Raw genomic sequence first — 21,357 nt, 5'->3', positions numbered from 1 at the left:
AGAAGGGTGATAACGGCACAGATGTTTTGCCACTCAAATGACTGACATGAAAAAACAATACTCTGAAAAAAGAGGGAAAGCATGGCCATGCATTAGTTTTATGCATGTGCTATTCACTGATGACTCTTTCTTAATGATACTAGATATTTGTTTATTTGTTTACAGTAACTTGATAAACAACAAAAACAATTTTAATGGAACTAGGGTTAAAATGCATGCACACATTTTGTAAGATGTCCCCTTCTATACTCTATTCTCTACATTTGCATGTAGGGACATTTTCGGCAACCCATTCTGTATACTGTAATATTAGAGGAGCACTATGCGAGTTATGGTATAACACTAAAAGGCATGCAACTTTTGCCCCTCAACAGACACAAGGGGCTTTACTTATTTATTTATTGTTTATAAATGTACTGTAATTACACTTATACATACCCATATTCTACTTCTTTTCATTCTGTTCATCCTGCACATCCACTTATTCTTACTATAATGTTACTGTTACCACACTGCACATAGCTGTATATACTGTACATATCTGTCTATATGGTTCATACTGAATATCCATATTTATTCTGTTTTTCTTAGAATATATTCTGTTAACACACTGCATATATCTATATTATTCTTACTACTCTTATAATGTTACTGCTATTACACTGCACATATCTGTACATGGTGTTCATACTACATAGCCATATTTATAGTCTGCTCTTATAAAGTTACTGGTATACACTGCATATTTATATTTAATTTATATTACTGTAAACCACCTTCTGTAAACCAACAGTATACTCATTACACTATATATCCTGTCCGGTCTATGCACCACCTGTCTATACTTTGTATATCACATTGCACTTTTCTGCTTTTTGCACTTCTGGTTAGACACAAAATGGATTTCGTTGTCTTAGTACTTGTACTCTGCACAACTACAATAAAGTTTAATCTAATATAATCTATAATCTAATTAGCCTCCTCTAAAAGCTTGCTAATTGCTAACTGGTGTCTTTTGGTGATTCAGTCATGCTGTCAAAGCTTTATTTCTTTAATTTTTGCAGTGTTTTCCAGCCCAAAACACAGACCTGCATAGTGCATATCAGTGTTGTTGTACTCGAGTCCGAGACTCGAACTCGAGTCCGAGTCATTAGCTAAATTTAGAGACTTGTGACTTGACTTGGACTTGAGCACTGAATGACTCGAACTTGGACTCGGACTCGTGCATTCGCACTCGAGATGACTCGTCGAGGACTCAACTTTTTTTTGTAATATATCATAAGGCTATAATTGTAGTATGTCATTAGGGTATAATTTGCTATATGGTTTTAATATCTAAATTATTTGTAATACTAATTTTAGTTCAAGGGAATGTTAGGCTACTGCTTCGTGTCATAGTACATCGCAAGTCACATCATGTTCACATGCAAAGCAAACTAACGTTAACTTTAACACCAAAATGCCTGGAGACATGGCCGCCGTTATTTCAATGTAGTATTGCCAGGCAATATTAGTTCTCATACATGACATGACAGTACCTAAGATTCAATTCATTCATTTTCATTTTGGGCGTGCCCTGCCGTGCTTCTGTCTGTTAATTTGCAGCAGGCTATTATCGGATGAAAGAAAAATAAACTGAAAGTTTTCCCGATCAAGATATAGCATACTTTTTAATTTTGGTGTCATAAAATATAGAAGCATAACATTAAGTCCATGTAGAGTGTCAATGTAGGCCTACGTGTCTGCGCAAGTGAAACTGACAAACTGAACCTCTCGTGGGTAGGCCAGAAACAACTATATTTAAAACCACGAATTACTGTTTAAACGAGCAATTTGATAGCCTAATCCACTGCACGAAAAAAAAAGGAATTAGCAACTTGTTCTATTTCTAACAGGTGAATATCGTAGCAAATAGTAGCCTATGGCGATGGCAGCTTAAAAAAACATTCATTTCACTCAGACGAGGCAGATGATCTGCATCTCCGTTAACCGAAAGCTAGTTTTCATCTCGTGAAATATGTCTCCATAGTGTCAGTGAAGTGATAACATTATGCAGTTGCAGGTAGCCAGTGTTCACGTCACGGGAGTCCGATAGAAGCTACCAAGACGGGCCCTGCTCTGTTTATGTCCCTCCCAAACTGCGCTAAAATTGTGTAGGCTATTTAACAGCCAGAATTTTTAAAAAATGCCCGGGGAGGCCCTTTTATGATCCACACTACCTCTTACAAAATAGGCCTACTCCAACGTCCATCTAGCTCTTGTGAAGTATGAACTTTTGTCAGCAGTTAGTAACAGCATAATGTGACTTAATGGCCTGTGTGATTGGGATGTGGATTGCTAATTTATTATGAGTAGGCCTATAGGCTATGGTATGGCTATGGTATGGCATTCTCTCCGATATAATAAATACAACACATTGGGTTTGGCAAGAAATTTGGCAATACTACTTTCACACAAGTGATGGCACCCCTGCTTGGAGACAGAAGATTGTCCGTTTTGCTTTTAAGGATTTCATCTGCAATGGGAAAAAATGGAACGACATGTTGGCTATGCTTACTTTAGTGCTGGACTTGGACTCGACTTGATCAATAGGGACTCGACTCGGACTCGACGTGGATCAATAGTGACTTGACTCGGACTTGACTCGGATGAGTAGTGGACTCGACTCAGACTTGACTTGGAATTTTTTTTAATGATTTGGACTTGACTCGGACTTGAACACTGGGGACTCGAACCTGGACTCGGACTCGAGAACACTGGTGCATATCCTGGCTGGTGGGAACGACATGCTAATCTGTCCTTCACATGACCATATACGATCAAAATGAATTTGAAGATGATACCAGAACTAGAACTATGACGAAGTGTTGCTTAAAAAGAGACATTCAAAGTGAGCTCAAAATGTTACTTTCCAGACATATTGTGCTGTATCACACTGCAAATGTCCTCTCCTTCACTGCAAGATGAATCATGCACTCTTGATATGCAATGCATTCTGAAAGACAGCAAGAGGGGCTTAGCTTGGCATCCGAGCGCCCAACTTAAAATAAATAATTACGCAGGAGTCGGTTGAAAACTAATAATTACATGCAGAAAATCACAGACTTTGTGGTTTTCCAAGGAGATGTATGACAGAAAAAAATGCAGCTTTTTAAAATAATTCCCCTCGTCATGTTTTTCCATTACTTCTGTACAAACGTAAGCAGGGGCTCAAAGAAACGGCACTGCATGTTCCCTCTTGACACAGGAGCTGACTTTAGACTTAAAGTTGAAGTTATTGCACAATAACCACAGTCCTACACACTCCCCCCTGGTTCCAGTGATATAAAGTTAGGGTCAGGCTTCTGTTTATAATGTGGTATGTGAGTGTCTCTGAGGATAAGGAGACTCTGACTTTTTGACATACTGTTTCTGTTAAAGAGGCATGGTTCCTTTTTGGTGCTGGTTTTATTCATATTTATGTTGTTTTTATCAGTGTTTGGTGTGGTTGCTTTTGTGATCATTCGTTCAGATTTCAGTTGGGTGTCAGAAGTGTTGTGTAGTTGTGCACTGCCATTGTGTTGGTGTGTTTGTAGAGTTAGCTGCATTAACTGTGTGCCATACTGTGGCTGTGGCGTGTGGTTTCATTTTCCACATTACTCTATCTGACTATGTTGCTACTGGCACCAAGAGGCCATCCCGCTGCCTGCCAGATATCTGGAAAAGTAAGAATGACTCACCCCACAGACTAGACCTTTTTCTTGCTTTTCTAATATTTATACTAGAGTCCTTAACCATTTTTCACATTATAATGAGGTTTCCATTGGTACCAGCTCTAAAACAATTAAACGCTGCTGCTACGCTGTTCACTAAGCTAAGCTAGAAGTAACCACATTAAATGTGCACATAAACTAACTAGAGCTGAGCAGCGAGTTTGGATAGGGGACGGTTAAATGCCCTGTTGGCAGACACTCTGAGTCATGGAGTCCTTCCACCAAAATTGTTAATGACCCCTTCCTTGCTTGGGGGTTTATGGCTCCTCTGACAATACAACACATGGCCAAACTGTGTGTGTGTGTGTGTGTGTGTGTGTGGGCCTCCATGACGGGGCCTGTTGCTGTGGACAGAACTGCTGTATTACACATGGTACAGTGTGGTCAGTATGTTCAATTAAAGTTTAGGAGCCAGTGAATAAATGGTGGGGTTTCAATCGAGTTGGATGAAATTGCAAAAGCAAAGCTGCAGTGCTCTTTCCATGGGGGTAAATTATTTTGAGAGACAAGATGAGTCTCTGATGGATTTTTAAGAACAGTTTACAGTATCTTTGCTGGTCATGCAGGATCATGTTGGCATAGGGCCACGTGTTCATGGGAATCATGGTAGCTTGTAATTGCAGGGAAGAATGCATCATTGTGTTCGCAGCTTTTTTGCTTGTCGCGTAAAAAGATGTTGGTCATATTACCGTAACACAAAGAATGCACAATTCAATGTATAATCCACACAGCAGACACACAGATACAGTACCTCAGTTTTTCGGGATTTCATGTATGGTAGTCATTCATGTATGGTACAAAAGGAATGTGCAATTACAGTATATTCATGTAATCTTTACAGTGTCCTGTAGTTACAAAGATATGTTGAAATGATTCTGCTTTCATACCACTGGAAAATGGCTGTCATCTAGATGCTTATTTCACTCAGGCATTAAGACCACAAAAAAGCTATACATTCTTGATGTCATTATTTAACAAACACATCTTATGACAAACAGCTTCCAGAACCCAGCATCAGGAACTGGTCAGGCTGCTTTGGTTAGCAATCAGTGTAAAGGCAAAGCTCTCATCTCCTCTCTGTGGCTCCTCTAAGGTGTCCTGAAAACAACCTCAGGCTCACAGCTGGTTAGTGACCGACGGCATCTCCATCGTTGTGAGAGGCAGGACGTGTGTGTGTGTGTGTGATGCGTGTGTGTGTGTGCGTGTGATGTGTATGTGTGTCGAATCCTGCCGAAACAGTGCTGTGAACTTGCGTATAGGGTGGCTGAGCGTAAAAGGAAGAGTCTGTGCTACAGCGTCTGAGTGATTGCGAAAACATCAGCTGCAACCTCAAACCACTGCATTCTTTTGACCCTGAGTTTTTGTCAGTCACATATGCACTTCCCCGGACCATCTTTCTGCATGGAGCTTATTTATGCGATTTCACTCAGGCCCTCAAGAGAGAAATCACTCCCCTCTAATTCCTACAGAATGATTTCATCCTGTCCAGATGATCACAACTGAATTGTATGTAAGTGGACATATTTTCATATGTGCAGAATACCGTTTACAGTTGCTTTGCTGTGAATCAGTGAAGGCTCTCTCTGATTAAGGGCTAGTCCACTTGTACCAAACCGATCTTTTTTTCCTTCATCTTCCCTGGAACCGTATCAAGAATATTTGCGTCCAAACGGATCCATCTCAACACGACTCAACACGTTACTTCATATCCCAGGCCTATACAGTATGTGGCACTGTTTCTGTTACAGAATTGACCAAAGCTTGCGCGCTGTACGCCATACAAACAGACAGAATAGGCTACGACGAAAATGGCTAGTGCAAGGAAACCAGAATTGTTTGTGTGGACTGATAGTGAACTGTCAACTGTAAAACGAATAAACTTCATTTTTACGGTTTGTGAAGGGTGCAGTCCTTTATTTGTCTAACGCAGGTACAAATACTGTAATCTCCTTTACTTTCTTTGGTTGTAGCCTAGGATAGTCAATTTACATTAGTTTTGGCTATCACCGCAAGTGCATAGGCTACTAAACGCTAGGCCTACCCAAGTTCTAGGCTATTCCGTCGCCACATTTATAATATTGCTATAATACCTTCGTTAGTAACAGTCGATACTTTTGCCTGCATCAAATCGTGCGTTCGCATTTAGTGCGCATCTATAGGCTTAACATGAGTTCTAAGCGTCTTTGTATGCACATATCTGACTTCACTAGACTATGAATGCATTTATTTATATTGTAAGACATGTAAAATAAATGAATGACACCAGCACTACACACAAATTAAACTTACACCGCACTTCCCTAATAACTTCTGACTAGTTCTCTCGCGTCACTGACAGTAGCTAGAATGCATCAAGAAAACACAGGGAAAACACTGTTCAGTCCAACAAGTCATGATAAGCTATTGGCGCTGCGCAGCACCAGTTGTGATATTTATTCTACTGAGTGTAATCGTAGGTAATGTCATGTATGAAAACTAGTATTGTCAGTACTGTGTCAAGTCCAGGGCAGCTGAGGTGTGGCGATGACATCATCAATACGCAAGTATGCGGTTTCGCCATCCAAACGAACTCGCAAGGGCTACAGTTTAAGATTTTTCTACCCTGGGACCAGGTTTCAAAAAAGTGCGGTTTCGGGCAGTGCATTTACAGGATTCGTTTGGACGATCTGCCAAGACGATGCAAAACCTGTGCGTTTAACCCAAAAAGCATCTCCATGTGGACAGGGCCTAAGGCTCTCTCTGGTTAAGACTCTCTGGTTAAGGCTCTCTCTGATTAAGGCTCTCTCTGGTTAAGGCTCTTTCTGGTTAAGACACTTTAGTTTAGGCTCTCTCTGATAAGGTTCTCTGATTAAGGCTCTCTGGTTAAGGCTCAATCTGGTGAAGGCTATATCTACAGTAGTTAAGGCTCTCTCTGATAAGGCTCTCTGGTTAAGGTTCTCTGGTTAAAGCTCTCTGGTTAAAGCTCTCTCTGGTGAAGGCTCTCTCTGATAAGGCTCTCTGGGTAAGGTTCTCTGGTTTAGGCTCTCTCTAGTTAAGGCTCTCTGGGTAAGGTTCTCTGGTTTGTTGAGCTTCAGTTTCAGCTCGTTTGATATACTGAGCCTCTTCAGGGGACCATGGGAAATCTCCTCAACCAGATCTAAGGGATCAGTGCAGTATAGAGGAGCGGATGTTTGTTTTGAATACAAACTGCATTATTAGGCGGGGATCAAACTGTGCCTGTGATTTACTGGCTTTATTGTTAGCCAGAAAATACATGTTTGATTCCAGTCCACTGCGGTGAGCTAGTCTTTCTGTGTACTTAGACATATCCCAAGAGAATCACATTCTTTTCAAACATGTTGTTTTAGACATTTTTTTAGACAAGTTTTCTCTGTGTTTCTTATAGAACGTCTGCCCTGATGGACTCTTTCAAAATAACTACCCATTTTGTTCAGCTCTTTGTCTTGAGTGTGTTGTATTCATGTTCATCTGTGGGCTGAGGATTACATTTTTTCCATGAAGTCCCCCTCTGTTGGTGGTGACCATAAACAGAGAAGTCTCTTAAAGGAAAGGCTGTATAACGTAACAAAACAGGAACAGTAAATCTGAATGTCGCTATTTTCTAATGGACACTAGAGCTGCTTTGAATCACATTTTTTCAAACATCAGCAAAACTGAGATAAAATGTATTATTTCAGAAAGACCCCTGGTTGACAGAATTTATATTTCACTACATAAATCTTCGGCTGTACATTCTCCTTTGGTCTTAGCTTGGCAGTTGTACATGGAAACAACTTGGCTCGGTATTTCTTAGTTACTGTAAAGACGTCTTCAGCAGGAGTTTCCTATTACAGTCATGTACAGCCAGCAAATACCACTTTCTGGGGGAACTTACCAATTTGAGAAAGTTGCTACCGAGAAATGTGGGCATATATGGGCCTAAATGAAGTTTGCTCCGGGCATATGCGCTAGTCTGTGTGGTGTGCCGTGGCGTTGGATCGATCCTCATTCCTCTACTGGCATCCACGGCCTTGACCACAGACTCTCTGAAGCAAAAGCTGTTGCTTACATCGCTCTGGCTGTTCTCTGCCAAGAATGCGAGTTTACGATGCTCTTTTGTCGGAAAGAGGCCTGTCTACAGCTCCAGCAGGGCCAAGCGTCTCACGGAGATGGGCACCAGGGAGCAGTGATTGTGTCATTGGGTCATCAGGCCTCTGTTCAGCATGGCACCAGCTGTTCAACTTGTTTAGGTTCATTCTGATCAAACTCAAAATTATAAAAAATAATTAAATGGGAGCTCCCTGATGTGCGGATCATTAGTTAATTAGTACACTTATATGCTTCAGATCATGGACCTGGATCCAGGCCACTCACTATTACATTCTATCATTGACCAAACAACTACTGAAATCTCACTTTCAAAGAGGGGTTCACAGAGCAGCATCTCACATGGGGATACCCGATCATACAGTAACACAGCCCCTAGAGTCATCCTCAGCTTGGTCACTCAGTGTCTCTGTTTGGGAATCGTTTTGCAAAAAAAAAAAAAAAACTTTGGGAAGCAAACTGTAGGGACCAAAGCAATAGTGACGGAAAAGAAACACATCTTCAGCCTGCCATGCGTACGTGTGAACTCGGCATACAGGTTACCTTCTTGTTTCTTCAGTCTGCACTCTGCGGACCTGACCCTGACGTAGCCGGCACTTCTGTCTGTGCTGCAATAGAGCGGCGTGTGTGTCAGGCAGGAGCCAGCGCTGAGGTGATTGACATAATCACTTGCAGTCTGTGAGCAGGGCCCCTGGGCTTGTGAAGTAATCGCTGCTTCTGTGCGGACGACAAGTATGGATTCCAGCCTACACCTCACAGTGGGGCCCTGTGCCTCCTTATTCCACCACGGAGGGGAGGGAAGGGAGTCGGGTTTCCATAACGCTAACGTCTCTCTCTCCTGGGAGAGTCCACCCCCCCCCTGCTTTCTCCTTCCTGCAATGTTCTGTGAGCTAAATATCCGCACAGTAATTTTGGTCAGCAAGAACATCATGGAGGGAAACAGCCTCCTCGGGCTGGAAAGACTGACTGAGGCAACCCAACTCCTGTGCTGCCTTCCTTGGCCCCCTGCCTCCCTTCCTCAGGAAAAAAAAGACCCCTGATTTTAATTGTAGGTTGTCTTAGATTTATCATTTGTCTCTCAGTGCTGCTGTCTCGCAGGCTGACAGCGGGGAGATTCTTAGCGCATGAGCTGGGACCCCACAGTTCTGGTAAAAGCTGCTTCGTGCTCTGTTGTGACAGTTACAAAACCAAAACTCCCCCTCCCCATCCGCTCTCTGAGCAGCATCTGATCCTTTTGTTCCGACGTGCTCGTGAGCAGAGGCACACTGCTTTTATTACCACTTTTCTCCAGTGTAGTGTGGTTTGTGTCTGAAGGGAAGTCTACATCTTGGAAGGCCCTTGCGCTCACCTGGTACACACATCAGTTTCTTCCTAAATAGCAGAGGTAGTTCTATGTCATCTTGAGAGATTCATTAAGTTAACCACACGAACAGACAGAATTTACTGTAAAGAAACACTAGATATTATTACCTCGAGTGATAAAAAGCTCAGGTAGGAAAATATAGTGGATCAAAAAAAAATAATTCATATTTACTGCAGATCTATATATTTCAGTAAATGACTCCATGTCTCCCTGGAACTGTAAAAATAAACAGGTTTAACGACTCTGTCTATGTTTTACTTGCTGTTGTAATTGATTGCTCAGGGTGGGTATATCCCTTCTGTTAATGCATACTCTCCTAACAGCACACAGGGGGCCATAAGATGTCTGAAGCTTCAGTCTCTGAACCCGTGATTTTATTTTTTTGTATGACCTTTATTCAAACAGGTAAAATCATTTGAGGTGCAGCCAGGAGCTGTCTGTCAGCCTAAAGAGAGTGTAAATAAACAGTTTACACAAACAAAGTATATGTAATAAACGTAGGCACACATGAAGGTGAGTTTACTGAATATTTTCTACGGAACTGTACAGAACGCAAAGAGAAGAAAGAGCTGGTTAGGAAATACAGCCGTCAGCTATATCTAGGGTCTGCTGGGTGTTCCTGATGCGAGGTGTGTGTGCACTCTTAGCTGCCAACCATGCATGCCTCCCCATGTAGAGGGGAACTCTCTCAGGAAGGGAGAGAGAGAGGGAGGAGAGAGAGAAAAAAAAGATGGAAAGAGAGGGGGAGAGAGAAAGAGATGAGGAAAGATTAGTAGAGGGAGGCGAGAGGGAGAGAGAGGAATAGAGGGGGGGGTAAGGAGAGGGTAAAGCTGGCAGAGTGAACACCACTGGCAGCAGGAGAATGCTGATGAGAGCGCTGAGAAGATGAAGATGACTTTTTAAGTATTAGCTCAGCGCCGGATGCAGCTCAGGATGTGGCAAGAGATGCCGTGTCACACACGCAGGAGCTGCTTACCTCGTCACACACACACACACACGGAGCTGCCCACCTCGTCACACACACACTCACACACACACACACACACACACGGAGCTGCCCACCTCGTCACACACACAGCTTGTCTGCACTTTACATGGAGCTAACAGACTGATCCAAGGTGAAGATGAATTATCAGAGAAATCCATCAGAAAACAAAGTAGCACGTAAACTCGAACATGAACACGACATGAGAGGATTTCACTTGGCGCTGATTGGCTTTACAGATGTTTAAGAGCATGTTGTCATTCATATGTACCCAGGGGTGGCCTTCACACTCTTCATGAAGCTCTGATGAAATGTGCTCATGTCATGTGTTATGTAATAGACAGCAGTGTCTTAACCTGTGTAATCCATGCGGATGACAGTAATGGATGACATGATATGTCTGACCACAGCAAGTGATCACTGTCTCATTCCCATAAAACCTAATTGCATGACATGTAATTGTAGACACTTTTGGCTGTTTATAAGAAAACTTTATAAGCTACACCTACATCTCCAATGATTCCCTCAAAGGAGAGATGGAAGTCATTCTTATGATATGAAATATCTTAAACATCTTATATACATAAACATAAAAGTATGACATATTAATGTATGACGGATAAAATATGATTCCTAAAAATGTTTTCTCTGTAACTAGCTCTTTCTTTGTAACTGGCTGAAAGCAACAGGAGAAACAGCTTCTCTGTGCATCACATTGTTAAGGTTTATATTCTAAAATCAGCATTGCCACTGAACTAAATGTCCTTCCATCTTAAGTAGAGAATAAAATGTCTGCTCTGATTCTGAGAGAGTATGATAGTGTACACTGTAGGCATCGTCTGTCAGATAGACTGGGAAAGAGAGAGGGTGAGGAGACTGGGCTGTCGGTTGAGAGTGTATGTGTCTGTGTGCACCTCCTTTGGGTTTCAGCACAGTCCCCTCCTACTCTCCCCCGATATAGTGTGTGTTTAGAGCAGCTGTGGAGTCAATGAGAGTGGACTCTGTGGAGCTCGCACCGCTGGCTCTCCCCTTTTCAGCCCTCACACACACTCACTCACACACACTGACACATGGAGTACTACTGCACTCTGCTGCTCTGGACCTGCAGCCTGCTGCCAGGTGAGTGTGTGTGTGTGTGTGTGAGAGAGAGAGAGTATGCGTGAAACGGGGAGAGGCAGAGGAGAACCAGTACACGTGTGTTTGTGTCTGTACAGTGTGTTTGTGTGTGTGTGAGAGAGAGAGTGTGTATTTGTCTATGTGGCCAGTTCCGGCTGTGTATTTTTACTGTTCTGAGCAGCTCTGTGTGGAAGGTCACTGGAGAGGCATCTGGCAACTCAAACCAGAGAAAATAAAAATCAGATTCCAGCGAAGAAAAGGGAAAAAAGTCAGGCAGGGAGAGTTTAGCTCTTAACTACAACATTCAACTCTGGTCTGTCTGAGGCTTTGTGTCTCAGTATTCTATGTGGATGGAGAGGACCTGTGGCTACTGCTCATCCTCAGCCTCGTGTGTGTGTGTGTGTGTGTGTGTGTGAGACAATGTTTCTTGTGCACTTGAACCTGCAAAACTTCATGAGATTGCTTGACTGCTTTAATCTACTGGATTATTCAGAAAATGTGATTCCTAAAGAAACTTGACTTGTAAAGTGGAATCAAATAAAGTATAAAGTAAGTGTGCTCATACTCAGCCTCTCATTCTGGGTGAGTGTGTGTGTGTGTGTGTGTGTGTGTGTGTTTGCTCACCCTAAGCCTCTTGTCCTGTGTATGTGTGTGTGTGTGAGTTTGTTCACCCTGAGCCTCTTCTCCTGTCTGCTGCACTAGCTCTTGGGTGGACCTGCCTGCCTCACTCTCACTCTCTGGCTCTCGTTTACTGTGCATGTGTTCTTTGAAACTCAAGGTGATTTTATCTGCTTCGGATCAAGCGCTCAGAGTTTCCAGCTAGAGTCTGGAAAACTGTTGGGGTGCAGCCAGAATCTGGGTCAGTTATCAGTGAAATTTCAATTGCCGCTCGCACCACATTTGGGGAGAACTCTTTCAGATTGTCACGGGGCAATGAAGGGAGCGGTTGTTTCAATTAACCTGCCATCATGTGGAAAGTCTCCTGCTGTCGATTCTAAAAGTGTATAAGCTAACCACAACTTAGGTGATGAGGGCAGGTGTTTTGAATGCACTTAAAGTCACACCACAGACACTGGTTTAAATGTAACCACATGCATCTAGTGTTGTCTCATTAAGCTCCAGGCCCTCCTCCTCTTCACTGGAAACAGCTGTGCTCGGCAGTGTCACGCATTGTGTTTGATTGAGGGATCCCCTCCTTCATCTGAGAGGCATGATAGTCGTCTGTTGGTTAAAGACCATCTCTTTTCCCTTGCACTCACTGATGAATGATGGTTGTGCTCTTGCCAGGACTTGGTTTCTGTTTGATTACAATGGCTACATTAAAGGATTGCACGCGATTTTAGGCTTATAGACCCTTTCAAGAGAGTTCCATTATCAGCATCATAGTTGGCCCCATTAGGCTTCCGTTTTAACATTCCATATGTTATCTTAATACAGAGGAAGTAGATTGGGAACCAAATAGAACATTCAAGCATTGTTTTTGTTTTTATTGTTGAAAGGGTCTATAACATTTTTTGTCACATTCAACAATCATCTCCTCACGACCGCTAGCTGCCCATTCCATGAATACAGTGTAAAAAATCCCAGTCTCTGTAGGCAGCCCAGGCTTCTAAAAGTGGAAAGAAAGTGGGGGCAGCTTTTCCACCAATCAAAAACGAAACCCTGCGTGGAGTTTCTCTAGGAATACTGATGGGTGAGCAACCTCTCTGGTATGTTTCGTTTGGTCGTTGGTTAAAATATAATTTGCGTTGTTTAGGACAAAAGGGTCTGCTAATAAATTTGAATATAAGCATAAATATAAACAAACGCGACTTCCAGCGCAATCGCTAACTGCACCTCTAAGAGCTTAGTAATTTTTCAGTGTTTGTGGTTTGACTGGGTTGGTTAGATAGCATGACTTAAGGGTGGAGGACCATAAAATGTCCAAATATCTGCTTTGTTCTTTACACTTCCTCTTGGCCAAGTTTCAGGCTTCTCTTTTCGTAGAGAGGAAAGACTGACCTTGTGAATATAAACCACTACCCAATGAGGGAGGAGTTGGCTCACGGATAGTGAGCTGTTGTGTAGATAAAGTCTAACGTGCTGTGCAGAGAATGCTCTGTATGTCTCAGGCTAGGATAGCCAGTGGTAAGCATCAGTGAGTGAAGTTCAGTTAGCGGTTAAGCTGTTTAAATCGCATCACGTGTGCCAGCTGCTCTTGGTGAGCCCCTCACTGTGAGTGTCACTTATTCACACTTTTTCCCCATATTAAAACAAGATGGCTGCCAATCAGGTGTCTTTAACACACTGAACTAAGCTCTTTGAGAGACCACATCTCAGTTTGATGTAGGGCCCAGTTGAAAGTTGACCCATTTTTCCCATTTCATATTCAAGGGGAGTTTTCAATGCAAGAGCAAGAGCAAAGTATTCCGAGCCAATGGCCTCTCATCCTTATCTGAAAAGAACTTCTGCATCACATCACAGTTTGGCCTTGACTGCGAAGATCTGCGTGGGTGTGTGGGAATGCATTAAGAGGACCAGACGGGACACTCAAAACAAGCTCTCAACTCGTCCTCTAGTCAGCAGCCAGAAGTCCCTGATGATCAAAAGTAATAAATAAGTGTTAAGCAACAAATTATTCTGTTCACAAAGTATTTCAACTATGATAGTCTTGGATTGAGTATGTGATGCAAGACAGACAGACATGTTGCACTATGATCCAAATTGTGCTGCAATACACTATGCCGCCTCCTCTGTTTTCTATGACTGATCCAGGGCAGTCCAGAAGGTTCAGTCTCAGCTGCACAAATGCTCTATGGCCTCATCTGACGCAAGCAAAATTTCCTTCGCCATCCGTCCAAGATTTCCTGAGATCCTGGGTTCACATAATTCCGCCCGAAAAAGCCCAGTGAAATGGCTCTGTGGTGCACATCTGGCTGTGGATGCCATCACGTACCATGTGACTCACAGCTCATTTGTTTTGGTCATAGCTGTCATTTCAAGCCACGTCCACTACCCGGTACAAAGTGTTTGGCCTGGCGTTCCAGACAGAGGCACCGTGGGGCACTGCCGAGGGAGAACTAATGGCGGTCAGTGGAGAAAACTCTGCGTTACATGATGCCCACGCTCTGCTACGCGTCCAAACGGCATGCTGTCAGCTGGCTGCATGCATGTGCAGCAGGTTTGACATGTGACATGGGGCTCCAGTGGCCGGGTGGGAGCAGTGACCGACAGATGCGTTTCCGGCATGTGGACTTCATTAAAACTCAATTTCCCATAAGTCTCGCCTGTGGGCATCAGCACTGCTCATCAGCAGGGGTGCTGCGGGGCACAGCAAAGCTGGAGAAGGCTGTGGTGTGCCACAGATGCTAGGTCCCCGCTCACTTGCCCACCCTGCCCCGTTGGACAACCCTGCCTGCCTGCGTGGGCGCTGGGCTGCCAGGCTGGCAGTGCCTGTAGGTGGCACGGAGTCAGGGAGAGAATACTGTGGTGGAGCTCCTGCAGCTTGGTGCCAAGCCAAGAGCAGCGCTGTGCAGACCCGTCCCATCCCGGCTTGGACACCCTGAGCCTCAAGCCCCGGCCGCTGGCTGTCTGAGGTTTATTTATCTGGGCAAAGGAATCCGTACACAGGAAACCCAGCACGGCTCAGGCCCGCTTCAGGAGCTGCTGATCTTACTGGGAATATTAAATCGCTCTCTGCCACGTTAGGGCTTTAAATGGAAACTGGATCCAGTCCACACTCTTTTTTTTTTTTTTTTTTTTGTCTGAAGTAATGCAAAAGTGTTCTGTGATGGTATCTGGAGCCTTTTCTAAAACAAGCTTGAAGCCTTCAGAGTGGCGCTTAGCGTGACCTTAAGATGCAGACGACACATGTGGGAAAGATTTCAGAATTCACAGGAATAAAACGGAAAACTATTTAACTATTCCAATTCATTATAACATGAGTCTGCATTGCCGCTTAATGGAGGTCTTCTTTTAATAAACATGTGTAAACAATCAACTATTTCAGATATTTCCTTTTATGATTTCACATAGTTCACATAGTAAGTATTTACAAAGAGACATCAAAGGAACTATGGAAATGTGAACCATTCATGCTACAGGAAATGACCTGAGTTGTGAGTGTGTCAATATTTAGATGAACGTTGCACACTGTTAGCTTCAGGCATCAGTGAATGCCTCGAGTTAGAATGTTTATGACATCTGGTACGTGTGAAAGTTTTATTAACCATGCCAATATATCCAGCAATATATCCACTTACAGAAATTAAAGTTTTGTAAGTGTAGCATCATATTTCACAACAGTCCAGCATTTAACATGTTCAAGTTAACTTCCAACATTACAATAATACTCACATTAACATTTAAAATATAATTACTGTCACACTGACTGAACGAAGCCTTTTGTGTGTGTGTGTGTGTGTGTGTGTGTGTGTATGTATGTAATGTGTAATGTGTATGTGTGTGTGTGGCTTCCTTCTGTTCATATTGGTGCTCTGTACCTAGAAAATGATGAGTTCCTCCAAATTGAGATCCTGCCTTGTCCTGATCTGTCACACACACACACACCCACCCACCTCCACGTGTCTCACCTCAAACACTTCTCACTGCGATATCTCAGGAACAGAGATCTTTCACATATATTAGCTTCATCAGGGCTGAGAGACCTCAGAAACATAGATCTTTCACAGAGATTAGCTGCATCATGGTGCCACTGTGATTTACTGTCACCATCCCTGAGCACACAGCAGCTCACTGAAGGTGAGCAGACAGGAGACATGCTGGTCAAGTCACAGCAACTGCAGTCTATCTAGTCTTAGCAACTGCAGTCTATCCAGTCTTAGCAAATGCAGTCTATCCAGTCTTAGCAACTGTAGTCTATCCAGTCTTAGCAACTGTACTATATCTAGTCTTAGCAACTGTAGTCTATATAGTCTTAGCAACTGCAGTCTATAGCAACGTAGTTTCTCCAGTCTTAACGCTTCATCATGGGCTTGGAGTGAAACTCGGCACAGTGTGCATGGGGTTGTGAGAGAAATAAGCCTTGCTCGTTGGGCTTGGGGTGGGGTTATGTGCTTGGTGAAGCCTCTCATATGGGCTCACATGACGGCCTTCTGAGGGTGATATGATGGTATCGCCCTGGAAAATAACATTCCGCCCGCCGAGTCGGGAAGTTCTGCCTCTGATTAAGCTTGATGGCTTTTAAGACTGTCACTCAGCCTTCTTCATTACACTGTGTCGGAACATTACCCGAGGTGTTAAACCAGGGGCTTGGGAGGCTAATTCAGGCAAAAAGAAACAGTTGATCCTCGTCCAGTTATGAGCTGTGTTGTAACTGCAGCCATGTCGGCGTTTCGCCAGATTAATCTGTGCGCGTAAGCCGCTGTGTCAACCAGGCCCCGCGGTAGCTGGACATCAGTCATGTGCCGGCCCTGAGCCGAAGCGCCAAGGAGACAGTAGGGAAGATGATAGAGGAGCAGGGCTGGGTGCAGGGGGAGCCAGTAGTCTGACAAGGTTTAACTTTTCCTCCCATTACTGCTTGCCAAAAGGAAGACTGCTTTGTGCTTATCCATCTCCTCTCAACAGTCCTCTCTGCTGGAAATGATTTTTAAATCCCCCATGATGTCATCATTATTATCTTCATCACCATCAATTCCAAAAAGCTCTGGTCTTTGTGGTGACAAGGCATTAAAAACATTATTTCTTCCACTGGTCTGGCTGTTTGGTGTTGGTGTGTGTGTGTGTGTGTGTGTATGTGTGTGTGTGTATGTGTGTGAGAAAGCGCTTTGCCCATATGTTTCTCTCTGAGGTCCACAAGTTAAATGTGAGGCGCTGATAATCAGACAACAACTTGTGAAAACATCATCAAGCCTTTCATCATTCACCCACTCTTAGGTCTCCACTCTCCCGTCTGTTTTAGCCTTCATTTACCCAAATTTCATGTGCATTTGGGTGACTGTGTATCCGGCAGTATGGTTAACACATGCTTTAATCAGGGCCTCACCGCAATGATTAACGGCACTTTGGACCGGTTCTCCCAGAAATAAACAGCTGCGGCAGTGAGCGAGTCATGATTATTGATGTATCTCATTTCTGCACCTGTAGTAGATTTGTACTGGAAGCCCCATTCTCCGCGATTGGAATCAGCATATTGCAGTCATATCAAAACAATAATCCTGACCGAGATGAAGTTCAAGACTTTGACACTCTTCCCTGGGCGCAAGCCGAGCCAAGTCAGAGCACCGGTGCTGTTCTCGAGTTCAGGCTTCACTTGTGTGCACAGAGAGCTCCCCACACGTGTACCATAAACCGGGCTTATGTCTGCGTCTGCGCATGTGTGCACAGGGACACTTAACTCTTAAACTCTGACAGGGGCATTGTAAGCCCCATGTCCCGACAAGTGAGTTATAGTTGCACATATAAAGTGAGTGTTGTTCTGAGCCGTGTCAGTCAGGCCTCTTGACGGACGGCCGTGTTTTGACGGGGCCCTTATGGACCCTGTTTCCTCCCGGCCGTCCGGGCCGTCCGGGACCAGATAGGGGGAAACGGGGACAATAATCACTCAGGCGATTTGCCGAAAGACCTCCGTGGGAGTGTTTGTTTCTCTGCAAGACAGTCAGGGCCAGGTGGGGGATTTCGGAGGTCCTGAAGACCAGTTGAGTTCCGTGTGTGATGGTGTGGTGGTCATGTCCTAAAATAAACACCTACTCGTCATGCACAGCTGTATGGATTCCTGGCCCAGAGCTAGATGACCCTGGCGTCAGAATGTAAAAATCCTCCTATTGGCTCTACCTGTGCACCTAATACAGGTGATTTCACTAGTTAGTTGACCTACCTAGCTGAAGAGTTGTGCTGATCAGAAGGTTTAGTGAATGGTTGGAACAAATGTGTGGTAGGACTTTTACTCTTTGAAGTCAGGCTACCTATCTGCCTTTGGCTCCTCCATCCACACATCTGCATGAAGACAGATGAGACCCAGCTGATCACATACCAGTCCCAATCGTTCAGCGAACTGAGGTTATACTCGTCAGTAGCGGGCACTTTTGCCTCCCACTAACCACTAACTAACACTAACACTCTGCATGTGTTCAGACAGGCTGGCTAAAACTTTCCAGTTAACCACCATGAAATCTTTCCACTGTGATTCGGGTCATCAGTGAAGTGCTGGCGTTTGGAGCCAGTCGTTGTAGCCAGTAAATATATCCTGTTGTCCAAACACGCTGCCGATGGTCTGTGTTTAACTCATTGTGTCTGATTCCAGGGGCCCTCCACAGCTTCAACATCGACACCAAGAACCACAAAATCATCAAGGGCTCCAAGCAGGCGCAGTTTGGCTACACGGTGCAGCAGCACGTCGCGGGAGGGCAGAAATGGTAAGCAGTCCCTCTACTCAACCCTCAACTCTCTGCTTTCACTTATTTCTTCTGTCTTGACTATGGTCATCCCTTTTAGACTTGACAAGGAGACAGAGACTTTTCCACAGACTCTTATTGGCGTAAGTGGGATTTAGTGGTCGTTGCTAATAAACAGTTTCTTGTGGTCAGTCTGTGTTGTCCCACTAGTCCATTTCCTATTTACATAGACATACCAGTGTTTGGGAATAAGACACAGACTGCGAGATACGCTGTCTAGATATCACCGAGAGGATCTGGGGGTCTCCTGTACAGTGAGAAGCTGCTTATGAGGCTGCAAATCAGTTATGAGAGGCTGGAAAGCCCAGGACATTTGTCATCTGTCATATTACCTCATAGTTCTGCTTACTTGCTGCTGTTGGCACGGCGATGATAGGGATTTGTCGCTGGCAACTTCAGTACTTCAGCTGGCCAGGGTCCTCTGGAGCACTGCCCAACTCAAGTCCTCCTACTCCTGCAGCTGTGTGTGTGTGTGTGTGTGTGTGTGTGTGTGTGTGTGTGTGTGTGTGTGTGTGTGTGTGTGTGAGAGAAAAAGAGAGAGAAAGAGAGAGACAGACAGAGAGAGAAAGAGAGAGATCAGGCATCCTCTTGACATGTCCCTGTCACACACATGCTCTCCTAACTCCACATATTTTGTGCTACATCATGTGAATCTACAGCTCAATCATCCCCTCACATCTCACTCAAAGCCACATTCTTTTTCAGTCAATTGCGTTGAGAGACCAGTTGATCAAATCCATGATTTTTTTAGTTTGGAGAGCAGTGCAGAAAGTGTCTCTCAAAGTATGAGACAGTAGACTAGACAAGACAAAGGAGCAAAGCAGGGAAGATAAGGGGAGGAGAGGAAAAGAAAATGTGACCGCCTTCACTGAGAGCCCAGAGAAGAGAATCATGGTCAGATACAAAACAGTAGAAAAGTTGGACATAGCAGCAGGACACTGAAGAGTTTTTTTCTTTCTTATCAATAATTTATTTTCTCATTTTCTTGTACAACAAAAGTAGATATTCATGCGCGATGACATACATCCTTATAAGATTATAAGGTTATGTTTTATGATAGTGAAATGTGTTCTTTAATAATGTTTTTCTATGCTGTTTATTAAACAGTGATTATATGTATTATACTGTAGTAGAACACATAAGAGATTTTATGTTTTATTATAAAGTCAAAATCCCTGACATAGCTTTGCCCATGTTCAGATAAATTAATAAATATTTTTGGAGAGCAGAGCCTGCCAAACAGACCCCCTCTATGGCCTTCTGTATTCATGGAGCATCTGGAAGTAATCTGTCAGCTAGAGGAAATTTTTCAAGTGTGTGTTCGTGCGAGTGTGTGTGTGTGTGTATATTTTCCTCACTCCTCACTGAATACCCGATAAACATCAGCTTTATTTGTGTCTCCCTCTAAACTGTCCTGGATGCTTCACAGATTCTCACCACTCTGCCACAGGACAGATAACACACACACATACTGTACACACACACACAGTTTGGGACAGTCCAGCCAACAGAGCCTCTGTGTTCATTAGTCACATTTCCAACCCAGACAGAGAGTGTCACATAGGCCAGAGCTGTGTTTACTCTCTGAGCTGTCTAAAGCCACTGTGTGTGTGTGTGTGTGTGTGTGTGTGTGTGTGTTACCGCTGTCTGCAGCCACAGTCCCAACGCCTCCCTGCCTGTTTAGAGCACTGGTCCTGGGGCAGACAGAGTGAAGAGGAGAGGGTTATAGGTTGTGTGTGGGGAGAAAAGAAACAAAATCATATATTTATGCTCTTGGCATCTCACAATTCAGAATGTGAATATGTGTGTGTTACTCTTCAAAGTCTATAATATCTCTATGTGTCTTTGTGTATAATGAGTGGCGGGTACTTCTTCTCAATATCTATATCACTGCATCTGTCTTTCTGTGAGTGTGTGTGTGTCTGTGTGTGTGTGTGCGTGCGCATGCGCACATGTGTGTGGGTGTTCACATATTTCATAATTATGCACATCAATGAACTGTGAGCCGACTTTTGGTTAGATGATTTTTATTGCCCTTGGCTGAGAAGAGCTGTTGTTCTGGTGAGAGTCTATTAAGGGCTGCTTCAAGCCGTTCTCTGACTGCGATCCAGGGAGTCACTTCAGGTTGTTTGTCTGTGTTTTCACTCTCTGTTTAATGTGGGAAGTGTCTTTGGACACGTAGGGAGTTCCCTCTCACTTACAGGAGTGTGTCGACTTTGGCCTCCATTCCAGCCGAGGCCTACAGCCTCCGTTTCCAGTCAGCTTCTCCACAGGACCAGGTTTTCCCAGTCCTCTGCAGGGTACATTTGATATATCTGTTCTGACTGTTGAAGCTGTTTGTCATGCGGGATACCACACTGAGCCATTCATACGGTTTTGTCTCATTTAAAAGTCCTGTTATTTCATTTAAAAGCTCTGCCATGCTGGACATGGGGGTCACCAGATTCCATGGAGGGGAATAATAATAAAGCCGTAATGATTTAAAGACGATGCCAGCTGCACTGCCTCTGCGTCTGCAGGCTTCGTCTCAAACAGGGACGGCCAAATGAGGATGGACATCGAAATGAGATTTATTTGAGCTGTGGTGTAGGTAAAAGTCAATATTGACCCACTTACCCTGGCCAAGCCAGTTCCTCATCCTCTGGGTCCCCTCTCGAGCGCTCT

At 43.9% G+C, this 21,357-nt stretch overlaps 1 protein-coding gene across 1 annotated transcript in view; it reads left to right on the top strand.

Moving 5' to 3' along the window:
- Positions 1–11,184: 11,184 nt before the first annotated feature.
- The window catches only part of itga11a (integrin, alpha 11a), a 44,937-nt gene continuing 34,764 nt past the window's right edge, over positions 11,185–21,357 (top strand). The window contains 2 exon segments of the mRNA XM_048263777.1: positions 11,185–11,305; positions 18,543–18,654. Coding sequence (XP_048119734.1) covers positions 11,257–11,305; positions 18,543–18,654 — 161 coding nt within the window. The 5' untranslated portion in view covers positions 11,185–11,256.

Source organism: Alosa alosa, chromosome 14, assembly GCF_017589495.1.
Source record: "Alosa alosa isolate M-15738 ecotype Scorff River chromosome 14, AALO_Geno_1.1, whole genome shotgun sequence".
NCBI classification, from domain to species: domain Eukaryota; kingdom Metazoa; phylum Chordata; class Actinopteri; order Clupeiformes; family Clupeidae; genus Alosa; species Alosa alosa.
The sequence above is the reverse complement of the archived record's forward strand: the minus strand, read 5'-3'. Positions and strand labels throughout refer to the sequence as shown.